Below are 24,823 nucleotides of genomic sequence, written 5' to 3' on the forward strand. Positions count from 1 at the left end.
GTTGTTTGGATCCACTAGCTAAAAACTAGATGCGTAGATGGTTATGTCTCTATTGCCATTCCTTTTCGGTTTGCTATTGGGAAGACATATGGATAGAGGTCGGTGGGAGAACAAATGTGTCTTCTTGCAATGTACTCTAATCGGAACAGATGGAGTATTAGCTAGTTGGGATAACCAATGAGATATTACTCCATACATTCTAAATTATAAGTCATTTTGTCTTTTTTAAGATACATAGCTATCTTGGCATACCGTATATCTAGATGTATAACAAAAACTATGCACATAGAAAAGCAAAAATGACTTATAATTTGGGATGTATGGAGTACTAATTATCATCTAGACGCTTAATAACAATTAGTTGAACTACTAATTAGTCTAGTTGAATTCAAACTGCTAATTTTTACTCCTATTAGTAGGGATGACAACGGGTCAGGCAAGGAGATGGTGGAGGAAAAACCCACCCTCGACAACGCCCGTGATATTTGGCTACACCCAACCTCAAAATGATACCCACAAGTGCAATGCCGCACCCGCACCTGTGAGTCTTGGATCACCTGCGAGTGTGTTAATAAGAAGCTATAAAAATATAAATTTTGAGACAAAATAACACATAATTAAAATTATCAGTGTAGGGACCCCCATGGTTTTTGTCGTAAAAAATGAATCGAAAGTTCACAACAACTTAGATCTAGCCTAATACATACTATGTAGACAACACAATCCATACAAATCATCCTAAGTTTACGTAGTGTCGGTGCAAAAAGTGACCAACAAGTAAATATTTATCGTTTTACCATACGTTGTGATCGGATGTGGCCTAGCACCCAATGATACAAGGTTTAACTGGTTCAGGCAACGTGCCCTATGTCCAGTTTGAGTCGGTCGGTGATTTTATTCCTGAGCCCAGGTGCTCGAAGTTTGCTGTGGGGTTACAAACGAGTGAGAGTAAGATGGGGGTGTTAGAGGTCCGGTCAGACTCTGGACTGAAAGGCCGAGAGTGACGGAAGCTCCTACATGCACTAAGTATTGGAACATATGCTCTGTGTAGCTTTAGAGTTCTAGAGCCGTGAAGCTGTTCGAGTGCTCAGAATATCTAAAGCTAGCAGAGAGAGAGAGAGTCGGAATGATCGTCTCTCCCTTTTAGGAGGGAGCGTATCCCCTTTTATAGGTGAAGGGGATGGCTTTACAAGTTAGGAGAGAGAGAGAGAGAGAGCATGTGCGCTTCCTAGTCTTGTTGCTCACGTCATCGGGTACAAGACAGTTTGTCGCCGCCCACAATATTGTTGATGCCTAGAGGCATATGGCAAGCTCCATCGCGTTCTTCTGGTATGACAAATGTCGCATACTGTAGGACAAATATCGGCGCCCGCAACACTGTTCGTGTTCTGATATGTCTAGAAGGCTGTAAAGTACCCTTCTAGCATGGCTTGACAGTACTATCCTATAGGTGTGCAGGGTATGGTCCTCGGTATTGCGGTTGACTTGAGCGCCTTACCTTATTTGCTCTGCCTAATTTCTTGGGTACTCATCGAGCGGGTGTCCCCGGCCGGTCGTTCCCAGTCGGCTCCGTCCGCGCCAGTCGGAGAAGAGCCGCAGGCAGAGGTTCGGTGTATTCCCGATCGGAGAAGCGGGTCGGAGTCAGAAGCGAGTGTCGCCCCTCTTTAGCCAGGCCTTCCGATCGGAGAAGCGGGTCGCAGTCGAAAGTGAGCGTCACCCCCTCCTTGGCTAGGCCTTCCGATCGAAGACTGGATCGCTCTTCCGGCCTGTCGTTAGGTATCTGGGCTGGCCCAGGAGTTACGTGTTGTTTGTAATGTCGTCTGCTGGGCCAAGCTTTTGCTGGGAAGCAGGCCCATTAGAGACCCTGGATTTATGAACCCGACACATAGACTTGTATCAAACATTAATTCTAGATCTCTAATTGGAGGGGGAATAGGAAAACATATGTTTCGGGCCCTGCAGGTGAAATATGACACTCGCACATGCACCCGTATCCGCACCCGACCTGACACCATCGTGGGCCCCGACCCGAAGACACGCGCGGATCCGATGTTGCACCTGCGCCCGCGGGAGTGATTCCATCCCTACCTATTAGGGCAGTCACAACCTAGAAACTATGAGATATTTTCTGTACTTACCAAGTCATGTTGACATTACACGTAGAAACTTTATTTCTAGTAGATGATTTCTTTAAAATATTTTTTTTGTCTCACCATATATCTTCTCTTTCCTCTCATTTATCTATCACATCTCTTGATATCTTGATTATAGACATAGCTTTTGGTCTTTATATGAGACGGTGCTTAGCTAGTGGATCCAACTTAGCCAATCCATCTTGAGGGCACAAATAATGTATACAGGTGAAAGTAGTCTATATAGGTACGTCCCACGTAATGGTCCTTATTAGTTGTTCATGTACCCCCACAATGTTACGGTCCACATGAACTTTATAAATGAGCTAGCTAAAAATAAAAGAAGCAACTCAACCATTCTTCTCTCTTGCCCCGATGCCTCCCTTCTTTTTCTACGTCTGTCGTGCATACAACGCAGTCGTCCCCATCTCTTGTGTCTTGTGTGTCTACACCTCTCTCCATAGCTCCACCCAATGGAGTCTCAAGACCTTGGATTGACTTCTTTCCTCGCCAAATCAACCTCTAATGGATTGAGATTCTCTAGCGACAAGGACCTCCGAGGAGACATCGTCCAACGACAATCACCTCCGACAAGAGGGCGAAGGATGGGAAGAGGTGCCTCATCCCAGCACCCACCGACGGAAGACATGCACATGGCTAGGTGGTTTCTGGTGGCTGCATCGTCGGCCTCGATGTCCTGCTCCTACCACCGCTACAATAGCGTAACACATAGTTGAATGGTTGTATGCTCAAAAGCTAGGAAGGGATGAGCGTTGGCGGGCTCCCTGTCATCCTCGCTGGCACAACCACTCAAGCGGACGCGTTGCTCCTGAAGCATCCTAGATTTAGAAGGTGGAATTTTTGTTTTTGGTATGGACGATTCAATATAAAGAAGGTCGGTTTTGATGGATAGAGTGTTGATTTGAGTGGGTGTGAACTCGACTCGGTTGTGGTTGCAGCGGCTAAGCCTTACGGCGGTGATATCTGGTGGTGAGCCGATGACGCACTTGCAACATCTCTTTACGTCTACACAAGTGTCGCGGACACAATAATTAATGGACATAGTAAGCGGGTGAGATATAGCCTGAAGAGGGAGAAAATATTTATATTTATATGTTGCTTATGACCTGCTTATAGTGTTATTAGTTCCCCTGTTTGCTTCAGCTTATTCAGAACTACTTTTCAGTCATGGAACAGTGTTTTTCTCTCACAACATTTCAGCATAAGCATCAACATAAGCCAAATTTCATCAGCAAAGAGGGTAAGTATCTTTAGAAGAAATCTTTTCTATAAAAAACAATTTTGCGGAAATTCATAGCCCATTATTAAGGCCCCGTTTGGCAGGGCTTCTCCACCGGCTTCAGGAGCTGTTTGGAGCCGTTTTCTACCAAACGGGGTAAAGTAAAATACCTTCACTTGTGAAGCCCCTAAAAACATGCTCTCACAGTGATTTGGGGTGGGATGGAGCAAAAAAAAAAGTGGCTTCTCCCGGCTTCTTCTCTAGGCTCTTAAAAACATGCTCTCACAGGAAAGCCATTTTATCAAACGGTTTACCAAAACCGCTTCAGCTCCACCGGTGAAACTGTTCATGGAGCTGAAGAAAAAAAAATGGCTTCACTAATGAAGTGAAGCCCTGCCAAACCCTAACAACTGCTTTTACACACACTGTGCTGGTGCCCTCAACGGCGGCTTGGCGCTAGCTACCACGCCATGACGCCAGGGCTACAGAAACTGACACCAAATCAAATCAACGCGGACACCCACGAGCGCCAGAGTCCAGAGTCCAGACCAAGCGACAACCAGTCCAGGGCCACGGTCTAGACCCATGATTCTCTGCTTGCCCGCATCATTGCTGCAGCGCCGCCGCCAACGAGGGAAACCGATGCGGAAAGGAAACCCTCAGAGCTGGTCGCCTCTCCTCGTTTCAAATTCGCCGAATCCCTGCGAACGGTCACCGAAATTTCAAAATCCCACCTCCCAATGAGCGGGATCCTCCCCCGTTTCAAATTTCAAACCCACCCACTCCTCACGACTCACACGAGCTCTCCTATCTATCTACACAACCTACAACATCCCAGCCCCTGCCTTTCGTCGAGCGCCGCGGATGGAATGGGACGGCGAGGTCGGCATGAACTCCGTTCCGGATGGCGTCGTGCAGCACATCCTGTCGATGCTCCGCAACGCCCGCGATGTGGCCGCCTGCGCCTGCGTCTGCCGCCGCTGGCGCGACTGTGTCCCCTACCTACCCGTGCTCTTCTTCCCGCGGAACGCCTTCGACGCGGCCAGGGGCGCCGCGGACGACGTCATCGGCCGGATGGTGGGCTCCGTCGCGCGCCTCAGGGAGCTGGTCATCTACTGCCCCTTCTCCATCGCGTGCCTCCCGGCCTGGCTCGCCGCGCGGAGCGCCACGCTCCGGGTGCTCGAGCTGCGGATGGACGGCGCCGCCGACAAGGTGGCGGAAGGTGGGCACCTCGACTGCATCGGCCTGGCTGCGAACCTGGAGGAGCTCAGGCTCTGGGGAGTGTCTCTCACGGCCGCGCCCGCGTGGGGCCGGATGGGGCGGCTCCGCGTGCTGGAGGTTGTCGGTGCGCCGCTGCGGGATAGCGCCGTGAGGGACGCCATCGCCGCGTGCCCCAACCTCACCGATCTGTCTCTGCTTGGCTGCGACTGCTCCGGCACGGTGGCTATCGACCTTCAACTGCTCCAGCGGTGCCGGCTCGACATCCTCGGCGCCAGCAACTGCTCGCTCTTGCTCACCGCGCCTCGCCTGGAGTCGCTCGAGATCCAGGGCTTCACTTGGATCACTCTGCGTGGTGGCCACAGCCTCCGCCTCCTCTCAATTGCCAAGAGCACCGGTGAGCCACACGCATCTCGAATCTTGGTTACTTTTTACTCAATTTATTAGTATTGCCTTGACGTGAATACGTGATGTAAAATTTTGCGACGGGATGATGCAGGGAGGGTTCACAAGGTGGATACTGGGAATCTCCCAGATCTGGATCACCTCTCGCTGCGCGGTGTCCAGTGGAACTGGGCCGCAGTGAGCTCGGTGCTGCAGTGCGCTAGCGAGGTGAAGCATCTAGTGATGAAGATAGAGTTCTGTGGGGACTTGGACGCACTCCAGCCGTTCCCGGAAGTCGATTTGGTTGACTTCTTCGACAGCCACCCCAAGCTCCGCAAATTTGAGATCCATGGTGCCATGTTCGCTGCCCTGTGTCAGAAAAATAGCCTGAAAAATGTGAGTCGGGCTGTCGTTCCTATAGCCGCATTGAAATAGGGTTCCTAATTTGATTGGTATGCTAGACAGATCGATGTGCCATGCTAATTCGTTTGAATTGTGCATGCAGTTGAATTCAAGGTTCCTCATCCCTTGTTTGGAAGAGGTTCTGATCACTGTACGGTCCCCGCTCAATGCTGAACAGAAGCTGAACACTCTCGAGTCGCTTGTGAAGTACAGTGTGAAGCTGCGGACGATGGTCATCAGAATCTCACAGATGAAGAATTGCCATGAAGCTGCTGATGAGTTCTTTGAGGAGATATGTAAGTTCAAGTACATGAACTACAGGAAAGTGCGAATTGAATAAGCGGAGGTGCTGTTTTGATTCTTAAAGTTAATTTGATTGAGGACTCGATTTTTTTTATACCATTCCAGAATAATTTTACTGTCATTATTGATGGAGGATCCATTTTCAACCTTTTGAGTGGTTTGTTAAGTTTCTTTTTTTTCATCTAGTCTATATATTGAGTACTAGAGGGAGGAGTTGGAACAATTTCATTGAGTATTGTGCCTGCAAATTGTTGTTGTAGCCGTCTTTGTTGCCATAGCAAACATTTCATCTATGAACAATTTCAACCATGAACATCAATGTTGCTTACTGTTCGCTATCTTTTTTTTGAAGGATGTTTCTTCTTATTATTATTATTATTATGAATTATGACACATTAATTTACTTATCTAGATCTATACATTGGGCAACTGAGACACTTTATTCTGTGGCTGTTTATTTAGCACAGCATTTTGAGTGCTTGTGTGGTCAATGCGGATTGGGTTCTCATATATTTTTGAAAGAGACACAAGTGTTATAACTCCATGAATAAATTTAGAGCCCATATCTAACCAAAATTGCCATCTTTGCCTTCTCTTATTTATGCATTTCTTAATAAAATACTCACATAGATACTCTATAAAGTTTGTCCTTTTGCAACATGCTTTTGTTACCTATTAGAGAATCTCCAAGAGGCACTCTACATGGTCACAAAATTTAGAAAACAAACCCAAAAAAACATGCTCCAATAGACTCTCCATATTTTCTGCTCTCCAAAATCACCTTTCTCGCTTTCCACTTTTGGAGAGGCTACATGGGTCTCTAAATGCAATATATGGTAGTTTTCTCATGAACTTTTCATGCAAGGAAAGTTATGATAAGTTGTTGGAGTATAGTGAACAAAAATCTGAGAGATTTACAAAGAGAATATTTGAATGGCTCTTCGAATAGATACATATAGAGATTAAAATTTGTAGAGGCTCTTGAAGTTTCTCTTATACTCTATATGCCTTCTATCCTCACTCATAATTTTTCTTATTTGCATGATTGCATCACACATTTATGTATGTTAGACATGTGTTTAGTTAATACCTTAGCTTGAGCTATGTTAGCTCTTGTCGCACCCCATCTAGCATGACCAATTTTGATCTTACCTACTAGAATTTGTAATGAATGTTTTCTCATGCTCACCTATAATTGATCCTCTAATGCTTTTTGTACCTTCCGTTCCAGACTTTCTATCCCAAACAGGGCCTTAGATGCAGATCTAGGGGGTGTTGGTGGCTGGGGGTGGGGAGGGGGATCTATTTAAGTTGTTTTCCGTAATGACAAAGATGAGCAATTTATATACGTATTTGGGGCTACTTTTTTGTTGCAACTTGCAAGTTAGCATGGGAGCATAGTATATTGATCTTAGCGTTGCTCATTGAACGATCTGATGTTTCGTCACCGTAGTGCAGCGCGATTTCTAATTTTGTGGAAAGCTTGTAGCAAAAGGGTTGACTTGGGGCAGGTTTTATATCATCCTGCACCTGAATATTTTTGTTCTTGCAATAGGCTTTTTACTGCATTGCTTGTTTTGTCTGTGATGGGGTCTGTTGTATTGCAAGTTGCAGCATGAACATATTTTTTTCGACCTTTCGGATACCAGCTAGTAGTATTTTCATATTGAAACGAGTTGCAGGCAATAGAAGCAAGAAAGCGATATAAAAGAAATGGAAGATTCCAGAGAGTGAATTGATCAATTGATTGAGTTCGTGAGCTGATGGTGTAAGCTTGCCTCACTTGAGACAAATTGGTCGAACAGATAAGAAAATTGTTTTACGGGTTCTCTCTTGAAATCCAAAGGACTGGAACTGGAGAAAAGAAAGCCCGCAACAGCCAGCCTAGACGGCCCTAAGAATTAAGAAAGCTGTGTTTTTTCCTTTTGACGAAAAGGAAGCTCTGTGTTGAGCTTTGGCAGAAGGTGTTTATCTGAAATAGCTTGGGCCGGTTGAGGCCTTGTTCGGTTATCCAGGAATGGGTCTAGGAACCATTCCAGCTGATCAAGGTTATATAAATCAGTGAACCATTCTGGCTGGGAATCGTTCCATGAAATCGTTCTTGATAACCGAACCAGGTTAAAGCTTTATATTTTGGCATGACAACGGAACCTGAAAAGCGAAAGAATCTAGGTAGAACAGGATGTCCTACCAAAATTCCAGAGTAAGCAGAAGGATTTTCGAATAACCATTTGTGCGCTGATGACGTGGCCATGGTGGTAAGCAAGAAATAAAGAAATCGGTTCTCTACCACACCGCATGAAATTTGCGAAACTTTCAGAGAACACCACCATGAAGCAAGTGTTAGTACTATTTAATGGGTATGCATCTGACTAATAAAAAAATAAATTGTATATTTGTCCCGTTGTTTATTTTCTAAAACAAAAGACAATGGATACTCCATGGTCTATATCCAGTACGGTTCATCTTCCTAGCTAACTCGACTAGAGCTTGGCTCGAGCACCTCTCATTTAACTCTCTACAGGATTGGACAAAGCTCGGCATGGCCTTCGTGTGGTGTTTCCAGAGCACCTACACTTACCCAGTGAAAGGATGCCTAAGTGGGAGGGCGAATTGGACTAATATAAAGTTCTCACAAAATTAAACTCTATCGCTTAACCCATCTCACCCCTTGTGCCTAAATAGTGTTTCTGGCCTACCGCATAAAGTTTTTCAACCTAATCTCAACCCTAGACTAACGTGGCAATTCTAGTAATGCAAATATATGAAAGTAAATTGCTTAAATGTAAAGAAGAAGGGTTAGGAACATGACGATGTTTTTCTAAAGTATCAGAGAGTCGTCACTCCCCACTAGTCCTCGTTGGAGCACCTTGCCAGGTATTGCTCCCCATTGATCCGCGCAAGGACCAAGTGCTCTCTAGGGATTGGTTCTTCGACACTCCGGCACAGAGAATCACCCACAACTGTTTACACCATGAGTCAGGCCTCTCACAATCACCACCAAGAGATCACCAAGCTCCACAACACCACCAAGTCATCTAGGTGATGCCGATCAACAAGAGTAACAAGCATAGACTCTCACTTGACTTAACTAAGTCTAATGAAAAGAGTGGATGCACAACCCCTAAGCACTAATCGAGTCTTTAATATTGAATTAGCGAATCCAAATCACTCCAATATCCCCAACCTCTCTTGGACACCAACAAGTGTATGTGTATCTTCAGAATGCCAACAGAGTCCACTAGCATGAGACGGAGGTGTATTTATAGCCCCAAGTCCAAGAACTAGCCGTTGCCCCTCCACTCAGAAAAATTATGTGCACCAGGTATATCCAGGGCTGCTATGGTCTTCACACCGGACAACTCTGGTGAAGCTCCAATGAAACATGATGTTGTGAACGTCACATTCAAAACATTATTTTTTATTTATGGTACAACACACGTACAAAATACAATTATCATGCTGTTATTTTTTATTCTCATTGCAACGTATGGGTATAATCCTAGTTAATAATCATTCTTTAAGTAGTCAGTGGCATGCCGGTTGACAATGAGACATCTGTGTTAACTTCAATTCATCAAAGATCTTCCAACCTAATCTCTCGAGAGGTGAGCAACCGTGCCACCTGTTTCACCAAAGAAATTATCAATACTCAACACACAAACTTTTGAGTAGAAAGACGAATTTTAAAAGCATCGTGTTCCGTCTCCAAGGCTCACGGTCTTCTTAGGTTGGTCCTGGTGCTGGCGCTGGCGCGGGCGCGAGCGCTGACGCTTCTGTGGCTCCTGCTTTGTAATAGCGAATAACACGGCTGTTGATTTTCTGAGCCGGCCGTGCATTTGGCTCCACAGATGACTAAATGAGAAATAAACACGGAGAAATGACAAGGGTTTAGGATCACTCAGTGTGAAGATAAAATTCAAAATTTAGAGGAACGTGGTTTCGTTCAGTGTTCTCTTAGTAACCTACATACCTCCTTCACTCGATCTATCGAGTTGATCTCCTCCTTTGGCTAGTATAATACCCGCCCTAACGCTACGGTGACATTTAGTAATCCAAATCAAACAACAAAAAGTGATTTACCAGCATAATACTTATAATTTCAAAAGATCTAGATCCAATATTACAACGGGAACACTGACCTCTTTGCCAAAGACAACTTTATTATCATGGATTCAACAATAATACCATTACAAAACAAGACAAAACTAGAAACAATACTCAGTCTTTGACATGACATATTGGCAAAACATGCACGTTCATGCACAACTTTTTCTCTCTCCACTCCAAACTTCTCAATTCTTAAGCTTTGCAGCTACCAGCCTTCCTGCTGAGCTCATGAGCCATCAGGTTGTACTTGCACGTGTCAACAAAACAAAACAAAAAATAAATAAAGAAAACTCATGAACATAGATTGAGAAAATATTTACAATTCATGCAAAAGCAATTTAAACAATTTCCAGCAACAAACATCAGCAAGCCTTGCTTGCACGCAGTCACATAGGTCAGCTCTGTAATCCTGCAGTGTAGTTATAAACAGAAGGCCCGAATAATTTTACTACCAAACACAATTAACTACTTTAGTATTGCTGCTGACAACAGCAAGCCGACAACCAAGACAAAACCACTCCAGTATTGCACCCAACAACAGCCAAAAGAAAACTACTCGAGTACTGCACCTTCAACAGCAAACCAGCAGCTAGAAAGATATGCACAGAGAAATACAATTCCTACAGGAGCACATGCCTAGGCAGCAAGATGGCTTCAGGTCTTCAAGCTCCACTATCTTCATAAGGTGCCCTTAGAGCTAATTAGTTGGTGCTTTATCTGGATGTCCAGTGGACTCAAGTTACACAACATTGATTTAATCTCTGAGACAGCCAAAATAGTTGCATTATCATTGACATAGGGAACACATACCAGAAGCCGCAATTGCTTGCCAATAGCCCATAGGCTTGCCTGAAGTCCCAGCCAGATGAAATATTATCTGATAAGACAATCAAATGACTGTAAATATAATCTAGCCTGAGATGTAGACTCATAAACATGCAACGGAAAGAGAGCTAACATCAAGCTTATAATTGTGCTCAACGCTAATTAGCCCATCCCATCAAGTATCCCATTTCACCTAGATTATTTTTTTTCATAAATAAAAAAAGAAGGGCACATAAGAAAGCATGCCTGCAAATCCTGAAAAAATGCAATATAACCTGTGACGTCTAATGATTACACTATTTAAGAAAGAATGTAGCTTTGTAATGTGTCAGTAGTGATTTAATTTGGAAAGAGACAATTGAGATCGTGCCACTTTCAGGGCTCAACAAACACCCAGGTAACATTTTCTGTAGCAAGAGATCATTGTCTGAACTCTAGAACTACTTGGGTTCTAGAAAAAAAAAAAGTAGGCCCGGGACCTCACCTTGTGGTCACAGATTGGCTCATTAACAATAGGAGTAACACTAACGTATATAGGAAAATTGTTTGCAAGAACAGACTCTTCAAAAAAGAAACCTATAGTATTATGCATAAAAGAATTCTCATAACTGCTGACTATACACCTCACATGCCTTGATTTGAATGCGACTGAACAAAAGAAACAGAAAAGGCAAATTAAAGGAGTCTATCTACCTTGCGAGAGACAAATGAACATACAATAGTAATTTGGTAAAGAAACATACTTACTGTACTTTGTTGAATATAAACAAGGATTATTAATTGATTCAGGATTGATATACAGACCGTTAACAGATACACCCTCCGTATTTAAATATATGACATTTAGAACAAGCTAATTAGTTCTAGCCTGTCCTCAATGTCATATATTTAAAAATGGAGGGAGTGCAATATATGACATTCACGGATTACACTAAATGGCCATGGTTCATTAGCAGATTGACCACTACCAAAGGTTTCTATTGCCTAAAGTCTTAAAACCTATAAGATGTTCTTTGAACTTGCATATTTTATATGCTTTACGATAAAGATTGCCAATGTTCTTCCGTGTAAAAGGGTTTCTCTGTTCATAACTTCAACATCAACGCAGTATTTTCCGAGCTGTTCTAACCTGGGAACCTTAGAAAACCTTCAGATCATGCAGTTGTTGTCAGCATGGCACTGCACTTTAGCAAAATATTACATTTCCTACTACTGCAAAATTATTGATGCACTCAAGTCAACCATCTCTACTGCAAGTTTGAACCAGGGTTTGCCAAAGCATCGAAATTAAAAAATTACGGGGTAGAACCATTTCAATTTTTCTAACCATCGTTTCTATGAGAAAAGCACTTCTGAAACTACACCCACAGAATCTAAAAAGCCAGACGACTCCACATGTTCATATCATCCTTAGGCCTTAGCTGCAGGCCGCACTGAACATCTAGACTACAAAAAAATCGCACATTCTAGCATCCCAGCATTAAACTTGCAGATCGCAATGGGCATGACAACTAGGCAATCTATGAAACAAAATCGCAGAGAGGAAGGGAATGCATTACCCCCGTGTGCAGCCTCTTGATGAGAGGCATCAGCTTCCTCTTTAAATCCAAACATATATTGAAAAAATGAAAAAGCATAAAACGCAATCAAAACAACGGGAAACATCCATCATCCAGCACAGAATCCAGTCGCCAACAACACCATTTCTGTTGCAGCTAGCGCTTACCTTCTGCGGCGTGGTCGAGATGCCCCGAGTCGGCGTTGGCAGCAGCAGCTGCTTGGGATGGAGACGAGCGATCGGAGAGCCTTCGCGGAAGTAGCCCGCATCGGCGTCGTACGACTCTATGGCGCCCGCGTAGGTGTCAGTACAACTCCATGACACCCACGTAGGTGTCGAAGCCCGGGATGCCTTCCGCCCCACCCGTCCCACCAGCGCAGGCATCGGGAGCAGCAGCGGCCTGGGAGAGGCCAAGCGGAGGCGAAGCAGCGCCGGCAGTCCCGGCACCTTGCCCACGATGAAGAGGTCTGTCCCCAGCGCCTCCACCTCCTAGATCTGCGCCACCATCTTGCTAGCGTTGAACATGCCACGGTCGTGCAGCTGCTGGCGGCATGGACGCTGTTGGCATGGTCCAGGAACTCCCGCAAGGGCCTTGCGCTCCTTGATCGCGTCGAACTCGGTGACCGTGAAGCTGACGCTGTTTTGGAACCGAAAATCAGGAGAGGGCGACGCGCGAGATCGGGAGGGGAAGTTTTGCCTGGGCGCGGTGCGGGGATCACACGAGCGAGGCATGCGTTGAAGCCTGGAATTCTCCGTGGCCACACGATCGTGGTGAAGCCTTCTGAGAGCAGATCTGTGTCGTTGGTTTGCAAGCGGAGGTTTTTCTAGGTGCAAATTTTTAGGTGAATGGAGCAGAGGTCATCTATGGGAGGGGCAAATTCTTGGGTAGACCAAGCGTAATTTTGATTGGTCCCTTATAGTAGAGATGTATCTGTTATATGGTACACATTTAGACACAAGAATATTAAATTGAGTCATTTTCGTATTCAATAAGTTCATCTTATATTTAACAAGTGATATGTTTAGCCAACAAAAAATGGCTCCTTACTAGTTTTTATAGTAAAAAAAAGAAAGAAAAAATTCCACCACCACCACTACAAAAAAGGTCTGAAATACCCCACACCAAATTTTAAATTATACACCACTGCTATATCATAATTACCCCAAAATATGCTTTGTACCTATTTATAAATTATTATGTACTACCCTTTTCATATATCCTTATACATGCCTCTCTATTATATTAAAAAATAAACCCGAAACCTGGGGAAATGATTACATAATTTAGTTGAACATAAGTTTGTTAATGTATGCAAAAAGATTATAGTTGTAATTGGCATGATCATTCAATGTAAACTATATTAGGAAAATATATATAAACATATATAGCTAGGTGCAATATACACACAGAGTCAAAGTTGCACATAGCTTGATGCATATGTAGCCCAGGATAGGTGAAAGTGAAAGGCATAATCATTCAGTTGTGGTACGTGGCATCCCAATCTAAACAAAATTTATTTTATTGAAATAGCAAAAAGAACAAAAAAGTGCGTGTATAGGTATATAATAAAAAGAACAAGCCGATGATGGTAAAGCTCAAACAAATGAAAACATAAATATTTATAGTAGGCCTCGATTTGAATTATGGGAAGAGCATTGTCGTCTGGAGTCTTCACAAAAATGTATTGTTTACAGTTAAGCCTATGTATAGACATCTGATCAACAGCGATATTAAGATCACTGTTTGCCAACAGCCATTTAGTTCATTTAAATAATATTTGAACGGTAAACAAAAGCCACATGTATTATTTAGACCCTAAACGATGAACTAAACGATTGTGCTGTTTAAAATTGTTTAAACCATTTAAAACCTGAATAGTCTAAACAGACTTCACTTATAACATGATTAAATGAGCTAAACGACCATTTAATTAACCACTTTGTCAATAGGAGGATTAGAACTACCACACTCCCACCTAACTAATTATGGCAGAACCGCCTGATCTAATGCCATCTAAAAAGTACTTGTCTTCCATTAGACACGAAGTACCCAAGATAGTGCACTAAATCGTACTGTTCCGTCGAACACACCCAAGGAAGAACTAAAAAATCCATAATTTTCCGTCTGGATCATAAATGAGAGAATAAAGCTTACAACATCTTTAGCCATTTCTTACATCACTTTATTACAGTAGCAGAATATTACCCCAATTGATTATAACAGCGGAATATAATAATGTTATCAGAGCTTTCAGCGGAAATATATATAACGACAAGTTTAAACGCTAACACGAGGAATATTTATATTCATGGAATGATAATAGAATGTAAGTATTTTCCTTTGCAAAAACAATTTGTGAAAATTTGAATAAACTCTAAGGAAATCCTCGTTGAGCCCACCAGGAGGGTTCCACACACAACAGTCGTCAATGTATTCTCTGGTCACCTGCAACTGGGGAAATAAAACCCTGAGTACTTGATTGTACTCAACAAGACTTACCCGATAGGAGAAAAATAAAAAACTCTAAGAATATGCAAGGCTATCTGGCTTGTGGGTTATTTCATCTGTAGAAAACAATACTAAACGTGTGTCCTTATATTTAATTTTATTAGCAGTCATCATTAGTTCATTAACTAACCATTCTATGTAAGCACCTATGCTACTTTCAAGCATATGGTAAGCAATCAGAACCATGCTACCATCTTTCATATTCTAGTTCTTACTACGGTGCTAGACCATAGCCAAGTCGTACCGTCTCACAGAAACGACGATTCGCGAATCAATGTATCCCAGCTGGATACCCCGAAACACACGTGTAACACCCCTGGTGTTACGAGCTTGCTTAGCACCGAGATTTAGGTCCGAGAAGGATTAGCCTAATAAATTTTTGGGTTTTAAAAATTTATAACGCACGTGAGGCAAAAAACAATTTCTAGGAACAAGGATCAAATATAACTTGTATTTGGTACTTAAATAAAAATTGAAGTACAAGTTTAGCAAATGGAAATGCGATTTTAACTTTTAGAAAATAGATATTGTTAGCTAGTGTTTTGGGAGCTCAAAAACAAATTTGACGTTAAGATAAGATCTTTTCGTTAAGTCGGCAAACACTTGAACTATTGTTAAAATACTATTTTGGCGAATTATATTGAGCAAAATAGTTAAATGGTGCATTTTGCTCCTACGGGTTAGTATAAGGTATCGACTATTGCATGAAGTATTTGTTGGTTGAAGTTAACCAGGTTTAGATCTATTAAAAATTACGACAAAAGAGTTAATGGGTACTTAGCCTCAATTGAAATCCTTAACTTTCCTAAGTATGGAAAAGTAGTAAGACAATGCTATCTTGACATTTAAATTCTAGCTAAAATGTTTAAACACTTGTTGCATGTTTTGGTATTGTTGATTACATCAAAGTGAGTGCTTGAGCATGGCATAGGTCGAAATTATGTTGGATGTCACATTGTCCGCTCAAAAATTGCCCTAACTTCACTAGAACGCGTTGTGAACCTTGATTCGGTGCTCGGTTCGCGAACTGGTGTTCAGCGCGATGAGCTCCTACTGGCACCTCTCTATCTCCCTCGATGCTCACTCTCTGGCCATGCTTGTTGCTCGAACGAGAAGCACTTAGTGGCTACTAGAATCTTGAACTCTTGTTTTTATCTCAACTAGGCTCTAAGCGGTTGGTTTTGACGCTTTAAAATTCATGCTTCGCACGTGGTTCGGCCGTTCGGGCCCAAGGATGCGGTCACCACATCCAATGTCGCACCATCATGAGCTACCTGCACTGCTACCCGCCGCTGCTACCACGCACTGCACCACGTGTTGGTTGGCGTACTCTATGGCTGTGGCCGCTATCCCGCTGACCGCTGGGCCAGGCGTGGCCGCAGCCGTACTCCGTTGTGCGCGGGACACTGCCGACGTGGCACTGTCCAAGTGCACCTATAGGGCTATGTCTTGTCCTCTTGTTATTTTGGTTACTTCAGTGCTCGCCCTCAGCCACACAACCCACCTACCGAACCCGAGCTCGACGTCATATGTAGTTATTACATCGCGACACCATGCTGCTACGTGCGCGTGGCTGCACACGGGCCTACCTCTTGGCTCTGTCTAGCGCTAACCGATGCGTTGCCTATCCTTTGCTCGAGCGGTCATATCCCCATGCTGACATGTCTCGTCGGGTTGTGGCCAAGCCATCTCTGTCGAGGCCGCTTCCTGTAATGTGATGGTAGCAGTGCACTGCTCTCCCTCTTCCTTTCTTAATCACCAGTCCGAGGCTTCCCAGTCCAATTCCTCGCACCGGTGGGTAGCTTAGCAAGTGAGCTAGGTGTCGCATTCTCATCGAGCCTAACCGTGGTCTATCAATGATCAATTTCGGTTTCTCCTCACCGTCGGTCATGTGTGCCGTCGTGACTAGAGGGTTGGGGGTAAGGTAGGTAGGAGTGGTAGCAGTTCAATTGCTCATAACCCTAAGCTTGCCTTGACTCCCTCTATCCGGTGCTCGCACTATTTTGGCTAGGTTGCTCATCGTCGATAGGGGTGACACGACGGTGTCCATCGTAGAGCGTCATCGCCTCGCTCGGTTACACATGGCTAGACCATCGCATCGCTCCCTTGCTTCAACCGTTAGTACGGCGTACACCACGGTGAGCCACTAATGCTTATCCGTGGCTTGTACTCTGCCAAGCATACGTAGGTTCATCGACACAGTCGTGCCGCCACCGTGGATAGCCACTCGCCGTTGTAGCCACGATAGTGCGCCTCCGAGTCCATAACCACCACCCATCCTTGTGAGTTTAGTTGTAGATGGTGGTCGGCCCCTTAATGCCATCATAGCGAGCCTAGTTTGCCTAGCGTAACCACCATTACCGCTGGTGTGTCGCACCACCGTGCGTGGGTACGCCGAGGACCGCCCTGTTGCAAAGGCAACACATTTTAGGGTCTTTAATGCAAAGCGTGAGTCTATAGTAATAATGTTCCATTGCTCCGCGTGATTATTCAAAAACTCGAGCCCTCTTTTGCAAAACGCGAGCGCGCGCGACCCCGGCCTTGGGCCGGGCTGGGCCACCACGATGCGGGCACAACTGCGCCGCGCTGGGCTACCGGGCTGAATGGTCGCCACCGGCCCTTTTCCTTTTCTATGCATTTTCTAATTTAGTTTCTAAGGTAAACTTATAAATTTAGTATAAAATTGTGTAGTTAACCAAAAATTGTGAAACTAATTTTATTAGGTTTCTAAAATCACGATCTATCTGCTGGTATATTTTGTTCACATAGTTTTATAATATTCTTAGGAGTTATATAATTAAATTAAGATACTTAATATTGTCAAAATATAAACTTGTAGGAATTGTTGTGATAAATTGGTGATAGAGTTGGCTCTGAAACTTTCACAGTAAATTCCTAACATTATTAGGTGTTCATTGTAATTTTTGTAGCTCCATAATAATTAGTTTGCTAAGGTAACTAAATGAGACCTAGTTCAAAAATATATGTTTAAGCAATAAAATGCCGAAACACCTTGGGATTTTAAAACTAGAACATTTTCCGGGAAACAACGCCTTACTCAACAATATGGATACGTAGGCTAGTACGTTAGTCATTAAAGTTAGCTCGTTAGCTTGCAGGGCGTAATCATATTTAGAGTTGTAGTTGCCGTTGATTATTTACATCTCTGTGTTGCATAAACGTATATCATAATAGGAACAACGATGGATCATGGAGTCAACCGAGGTAGCGGAAAAGATGGTGCCTTGATGATCGTGTTGCCATGATAAAATGCTAACTTTTGGTTATACCTTACCTAGGCAAGCCCCGGTGCATAACTCTTATTATTCTGCACTTTATTTTATGCTTGTGCATTAAGTTTTAAGGAGTTGAATGAAAACCACTTGCATATATATATATATCATTATCCTATGAGTCCTACTAGTATGTCAGGATCATATAGATTGTTATGCTCTAGGACCTAGTAGAAGTTGAGTTATTACATGTCACTCGCGAGAGATATGTCGGTGTTTCAGACCGGGGGTCCTCAACCGACCAGTGAATTTGTTCTGCGTGCTCCCGATTCTGGACGGTGATGCAAAGAGACACAAGATTTATACTGGTTCAGGCAATCGGCGTCCTACGTCCAGTCTGAGAGATCGAACTTGTATTCCTTGCACCGAAGTGCTCGTAGTAGGGGGTTACAAGCTAAGGGAGAGAGGGAACTAGTCCCAGGTCTCGGCAGGGTGTCGTGCGGGCCGTCTGAGACGTTGCTCTCAAGCGACTGGAATGTGTGCGCGTGTGTGTGTTATCCAGTGTTCTCTCCCCCCCTAAGTGGCCTAAGTCTTCTCCTTTTATAGTTGAAGGGAGGACAAGGATAGTACATGTATTACTATGCGGCGTCATGCCAACAGGGGCGGCAGGTTCCTGTGGTGGCGTGGCGGCATGTCCGAATCCTGTGGCCTATTACTGTGGTGGCGTGGTCGTCGGAGAGGTCCGTCCTTGGAGTACTGGGGCGGCGTGGCCGTCCCATCATATCCTATGCGTCGTGGGAGCCCCGGGAATGCCTCGAAGTGGACGAGGCAGCGAACGTGCAAGCCACTGTGGACGAACTGTACGCGGTGCCGAGACTTGGTCGGTGCCGAGGCTTGCACTGCGGTGGGGGGGTCTTAGCAGGTAGGAACCCCAAGATCGCCGAGGCCCTAGTGTATAGTGCCGAGGCCTTGAGCGGGCGGCTGATCATGGGCACAGCGTTAGGACACAGTGGCCGGTAATCCCCGTCGTACCCTGTCCCAGCCGGTATGGCGCTGATCGTGGACACAGTGGTAGGACACAGTGGCCGGTAATCCCCACCATGCCCTGTCCCGGCCGGTATGGCGCTGATGCAACCTCGGGTCACGTCGGCCATTCTGTGGCGTTGAGCCACCGTCCGGCTGAGATTGCGGGAGTGGTTGAAGCATTAATGAGACATGATACGCTGTCGGGAGGGTCGGCCGAGGCGGGGGGCGACGGACCGCAGACGAGCCGGCCTCGAGCGATATGAAGAATGAGGCCTCGCCCAAGATGGAGATCAGGCTCCTTGTCGAGGCCTCGTGCGAGAGGCCTCACGCAATACGGAGAACGCACCTCCTGCCGAGGCCTTCCGTGGAGAGCCTCGGGCGAGGCGGGGACGACGTTCCCTGCCGAGGCCTTCCCTGGGGAGCCTCGCATGAAGCGGAGTTTACGTCAGGATGCCGAGGCCTCCTGCTCGAGGCTCGAGGTGAGGAAGGGGAGGACCCAGTGGGCTCGGACGTGGCGGGTGCGGGGCCCATGACTTATCTTCTAGCTTTTATTATTATTTTTAGATAGGACTTTAGCGACCCATTTGATGTTTTGCTTGGGGTACCCCATTCTAAGGTACCCGACAGTAGCCCCCGAGCCTCGGGGGGAGTGCGTGCACTCCCCCTGAGGTTTTGCCGAGGCTTGGTTCATACCTGCCCCGTAGGAATTGGGGTTTGTATTTTGAGGTTCCGGTGGGTGCGCGCGAGCGCACCCGCCGGGTGTAGCCCCCGAGTCCCTGGAGGAGTGGAGTTACTCCTCCAGGGGCTTTCTTCATTTTCGTGTCTGAACGAGTAGTTCTTATTGCATTTGCCAAGCCCCCAAGCGCAAGTTCGGGTTGCAGGGGTCTCGGCGAGGCTGCAGGAAAAAAGCCCTCTAGCCTCCGCATGGAGCGAGAGGTTCATCAGGGGTCCCCTAACTTTGGGTATGATCCTCACGCTTCCTTTTGCTCGGAAGGAGGGGTGAAATGTGCTAGGCTACCCTCGATGGGCACGAGTGTGGACACTTCCGGTGAGCTGTTAGCGGGTAGTTCGAGTGGAGGCCCGAGCCCCGTTCGCTGGGGGACGGCTAGTGGTCTAGAGATGCACTCCAAGAGTACCAGGGGGTTTCTCTAGTGGGTGCCGAGGCCATTTGCGGGCCTCGGTGGCTCGGTGCCTCCCTACGGTGGGATCCCATTCGGATACTTCCCCGCCGGTCTCGGACACGACTTAGGATGCCCCGAGCGACCGTTCGCTCGGCCTGGGCCATTCGTAGGCTCACCCCGATGTCATCCCTGACTCTGTTGCCCTAGGGCGGCTATCGAAACCTTTTGGAGGCCTAGCCTTCGAACCCCTGGACCGTAACGGGCTCGGTGCCCTTTTATCGTGTTTGTAGCGAAACCTCTAGCGTGGTTTTGGACTGTTTGTCTTTGTCTTAGGTATTCTGGCCCTTTCATTTGATCTTCACATGTCCTTTTCGTTCGGACGGAGGGTTAGTTTGCCGAGCCCATTCTGGTCTCGGCAAGGTTGCAGGAAGAGCCCCTAGCCTCTGTGTGAGAGGGCCGTCGGGAGTTCTCTTGACTTTTTATACGCCCCTCGCGTGTGAGGGTTTGTTTGCCGAGGCCCCTTTGGGTGCGAGCCCAGGTCATGGGGTCTCGGCATATTTGTAGGAGGAGCCCCCTAGCCTCTGAGAAGGCCATCGGGGGTTCCCCTAACTTTTTTATGCGACTGTCGCGCTTCCTTTTTGCTTGGAAGGTGGGGTGGAATGTGCCTCGCTACCCTCGATGGGCACGAGCGGTGGCACTTCCGGTGAGCTGTTATCGGGTAGTCCGAGTGGAGGCCCGAACCCCGTTCATTAGGGGACGGCTAGTGGTCTAGAGACACACTCCAAGAGTACTAGAGGATTTCTCTAGTGGGTGCCGAGGCCGTTCGTTGGGCCTCGGTGGCTCGGTGCCTCCCTACGGTGGGATCCCATTTGGATACTTTCCTGCCGGTCTCGGACACGACTTTGGGCGTCCCAAGCGTTTCGCTTGCTTGGGTATCGGCCCCATATAGGCTCGCCCATAGTCGCCCCTGACTATGTTATCCTGGGGCAGCTGTTGAAACCCTTTGGGGTCCAGCCTTCGAACCCCTGGATCATAATAGGCTCAGAGCCCGGTTCCTTCCTATGAAAGGAACAGGCCACGGGAAATATCTTCCCTATTGTCTCGGCCGCGGGGGGGGCGCGCCTTTTGAGGCGATTTCATGGGGAGGTGAAACGACGCCTGCTGCCATAGTGGCCGAGCGTGATGTGATGGACGGGACGTAACTGTCCTCGCATTTAATGCGGGAGACGTGGGCGCGTGGGCCACCGAAATCGGCTCGTGGTTAACCGCGCCAGACGGGGGAAAACCTCCCTAATTTCATCGCCTATTCGTTTTGCCTCCTCCCTGCATAAATACCTGAGGAATCTCGCCCCTCCTTGTCTTACCTTGCCTGCATTAGCACCGCCTCCGTCGAGCCGTCGCCAGAGCAGTGGGTGCCAGGAAGAAGAAGAGAGAAGAACGAGCCTAGGGAGAAAGCGAGAAAAAGCGAGAGCGTGGGAGGGAGAGAGAAAAACTCACCGCCGCGCCCGATTCCTCCATCGCACCCATGGCCAGCAATGTCGTCGTTGTCGAGGCGGACCCTTGGGATCCGTTGGACGTCACCAAGGAGATGCTCTAGTCGCTTGTCGATGGTGGACTCCTCCGCCCGGTGATAGACCCTAGTAGGCCAGAGTGGATTGCTCCGTACGGCGAGCCGGAGCCGAGGCCCTGTGATGGCTACGTCGTGAGCTTCGTCTCCTTCCACGAGCGTGGCCTCGGCGTCCCGGTGGACCAGTTCATGCGGGCGCTCCCGCACTACTACGGCGTGGAGCTCCATAATTTTAATCCCAACTCCATCGCTCAGGCGGCTATCTTTGTTGCCGTCTACGAGGGATATTTGGGGATCGCTCCCCATTGGGATTTGTGGCTCCACCTGTTTCGGGCGAGGCATACTACCAAGCCAACGGGCATGTCGGGTAAGAGGAAGGCATCGAGGGCCAGAGGCTGCACTCTCCAAGTGCGTCAGGACCGCCTGCACCTCTACATCCCGACCCAACTCGGGTCCTCCAACCGCCGGTGGTACACGAGTTGGTTTTACCTCCACAACAATGATGGAGGACTTCCCCCTTATACTGGGCGGATTGTGGGGAGTTGCCCAGAGAAATGGAAGTGGGGCGTCTCGAAGGTCGACCAGCCCAAGCTGGAGCCGCTCTTGGAGGGGCTAGCAAGGCTGCAAAGCCATGGCCTCACGGTCGCTGTGGTCGTGGCCGCCTTCCACCGCTGGAGGGTGCTGCCGCTGATGGCTCGGCGGCGGCGGCTATTCGAGATGAGGCCGGGTGAGCCCGTTGAAGGCACCCGGATGTCTTCCTCCGCCCTTTCCAATGAGGAAATTCTCTACCGGGTGGGGGAGACGGTAGATGCGAAGTTGAGGGGCGGCAACCTGACCCCCTTTGCGATGCGACCGTCGTGGGGGATCCTTTTGCTGGTAAGTCGAGTGCCGCTGTGGCCTCTGAGCCTCCTCAATCTCCCTTTATCCCTTGTTTCCTTATGCGCGTTTGTCGTTCCTTCAGGGGATGAGGGATGTGCGCTCCTCCCCGCCGCCCATTCCCGAGGACGTGGGGCAGCGGGCGATCAACCGCGCTCATGCCGACGTGCAGAAGAAGCGAAAGGACGCTAAGGCGGCGAAGCGCACGAAGCACATCCTTACACGCGAGGCATTGGATAAGCGCCGCCGTCAGCAACGGAAGGATGGTCTCCCATTGGAGGAATCCCCATCAACGTCATTGTCGACGGAGGCCTTGGACAGGAACGACAAGGGCGAGGGAGGGCGAGGTCCCCTGGACCACCTTCCTAATGTCATGGAGGTGGCGCCCGGGGCATCGACAAGCAGCCCGGCACCCCCGGGGAAGGGGAGGAGAAGCGAACCCGGGGCCGGCGGTTGCTCGCTCCGGGGCCGAGGCCGATACGCCTGAGGCGTGGGTGTTAGGCAAACGCGCCGTCAGCCCGGTAGGCTTGATGGCCATGGCAGAGCAGGTGGCGGTGGAGGCAACGCCACCGCCCCCGCAGAGGACCGAAGGGGCGCCGGGGTCCGCTGAGGACCGACCGGCGCCGATGGATACGAATGCGACGCCACTACCGCCGCCTCCGCCATTGCGGATGAGGTTTGCTGTGGCGAAGCAGGGGCTGCCCTGTTCTAAGTAAGTGTATTTTTGGTAGGGTCGTAGTGTCTTCCGTTCGCTTTTTTGGTCTCGCGCTGACCCTGTAGGTTAAATTTTCTTTAGTCAGAAGCGGCCTACGGACGACCTCCCCTTGGTGCCCCTCAAGGCGCTTAAGGCGGGCCCTGGCTCCTCTGCCCACTGGGTGGCGGAGGCACAAGCCGCCATCCAACGTGGCGCGGCGTCGGTGAGGGTCGACCCAAAGGAACCGGCCACCCAAGGAGGTGTTGCCGAGGCGGCCCCTACACGGTTGGATGGCCCGTCATGCCCTTTGTTGCTGAGGCTCCCGGGGCCTCTGAGGCTGAGGCGATGGAGGCCCCGGCGCCTATGACTGCCGAGACCGCAGTGTCCGCGGTCGGCGTTTCTGCGTCTACCGAGGCCACAATGCTGGAGGCCGGAGCCCCCGAGACCGCCGAGGCCATGATTGCAGAGGCCGGAGCCCCCGAGGTTACCACGACCATCGTGATGGCGGCGAGGCCATCTGTGTAGGAGGTAGAGATGCAGGCAGCGGAGGCCTCGGCCGTGCCCTTGGCTTAGGGCCCGCCGTTGTTGCGGGAGAGCACCCGGGAGATGGAGGTCTATCTGATCTCCTCCGACGATACTTCCCAGGCGTGGGAGGTGGTCGACGTCGAGGAGACTGATGTCGTGGAGCAGTCGGCACTGCTCTTGGGCGAGGGAAGCTCGGCCCTCGTGCGGGTGTGACCCAAGCCCCGCGGGTGGGATCACCCGCGGGTACTGTGGCGGAGCCAGGATGACCCTAAGGGGGAGCCTCTGTTCGCCCTCGAGGACATGGCCGAGGGCGGGTGCTGGAGTACCTTCGAGCAGTACCACGAGCTGGCGGAGCGGTCGCTATGGACAGCGCTGTCCGTGGTGGCCGATGAACTGCCCAGAGTCGCCTAGGTTCGTGTTTTCCTTTCTCGCGTGATGTTGTTCTCTTCTCGGTTTTGTCACAATCGACATCCTCTGCTATGCCTCCTCAGGAGCTCGAGACCCGGTCCCTTGGGAAGTTGATCTTCCTCTGGTAGGAGAGGGGAATCTAGGACCAGCTTCAGCGGTAGAGGGGCCTTCTTGCCGATGCTAACGAGCTCCTGTCGGCACGAAGCGCGGAGGTGGAGGACCTCCGCCTTCGCTGTGCCGACGCAAAGGTCGAGGTGGCCACAGCTCAGACGCAGCTCACCCCCTTGGCGGCGCGGATCAAGGAGCTGGAGGAGGAGCTTACCCGCGCTGTCAGTGATCGGGATGCCTTTAGATCCCAGGCTGAAGAAGCTATGGCCTCGGGCAAGGCCCTCGCTAGACAGCTGGGGGCAGAGGAGAGTGCGCACCGGCTGACCAAATGCGCTTTGAACGAGGCCCTTACTTTGGTTGAGGCCTCGCAAATCGAGGCTGTGATTTTGAGGGGGACGGTCGAGGGTGAGTTCTAGTCCCCTTGTTTCGTTTCCTTCTCCTTATGTTCGCTCCCTAACTTCTTTGTATGACGCAGAGCTGGGGAGTGAAGCTTCCAGGGCAGCGGCCGAGACCCGACGTTGGGAGCAGAAGGCCAAGGGTGAGTTCCGTGGGCTTCCGTCCTTAACTTGGGTTGTTTTTTCTCT

The 24,823-nt window shown here is 48.2% G+C and overlaps 1 protein-coding gene and 1 long non-coding RNA gene across 2 annotated transcripts; one reads left to right on the forward strand and one right to left on the reverse strand.

Annotated features, from left to right (window-relative positions):
• Positions 1-3,956: 3,956 nt before the first annotated feature.
• LOC136551900 (F-box protein At1g10780-like) lies at positions 3,957-5,993 on the forward strand. Its single transcript, XM_066543431.1, has 3 exons — positions 3,957-4,987; positions 5,090-5,370; positions 5,480-5,993. The coding sequence occupies exons 1-3, from the start codon at positions 4,237-4,239 to the stop codon at positions 5,714-5,716; spliced, it is 1,269 nt and encodes a 422-aa protein (XP_066399528.1). The 5' UTR covers positions 3,957-4,236; the 3' UTR covers positions 5,717-5,993.
• Positions 5,994-10,062: 4,069 nt separating this feature from the next.
• LOC136551901 (uncharacterized) lies at positions 10,063-12,895 on the reverse strand. The gene is made up of 3 exons (XR_010782689.1): positions 12,341-12,895; positions 10,600-10,666; positions 10,063-10,506 (listed from the first exon to the last, which is right to left on the reverse strand). It is a non-coding gene; the product is annotated as an uncharacterized lncRNA (long non-coding RNA).
• Positions 12,896-24,823: the final 11,928 nt, after the last annotated feature.

The sequence above is a fragment of the Miscanthus floridulus genome, chromosome 4, assembly GCF_019320115.1.
Source record: "Miscanthus floridulus cultivar M001 chromosome 4, ASM1932011v1, whole genome shotgun sequence".
NCBI lineage: Eukaryota > Viridiplantae > Streptophyta > Magnoliopsida > Poales > Poaceae > Miscanthus > Miscanthus floridulus.

Coding starts and splice junctions, on each gene's coding strand:
- LOC136551900 (XM_066543431.1), top strand. CDS start 4,237: ATGGAATGGGACGGCGAGGTCGGCATGAACTCCGTTCCGGATGGCGTC. Junction 4,988..5,089: donor CTCAATTGCCAAGAGCACCG/GTGAGCCACACG, acceptor GGGATGATGCAG/GGAGGGTTCACAAGGTGGAT. Junction 5,371..5,479: donor AGAAAAATAGCCTGAAAAAT/GTGAGTCGGGCT, acceptor TTGTGCATGCAG/TTGAATTCAAGGTTCCTCAT.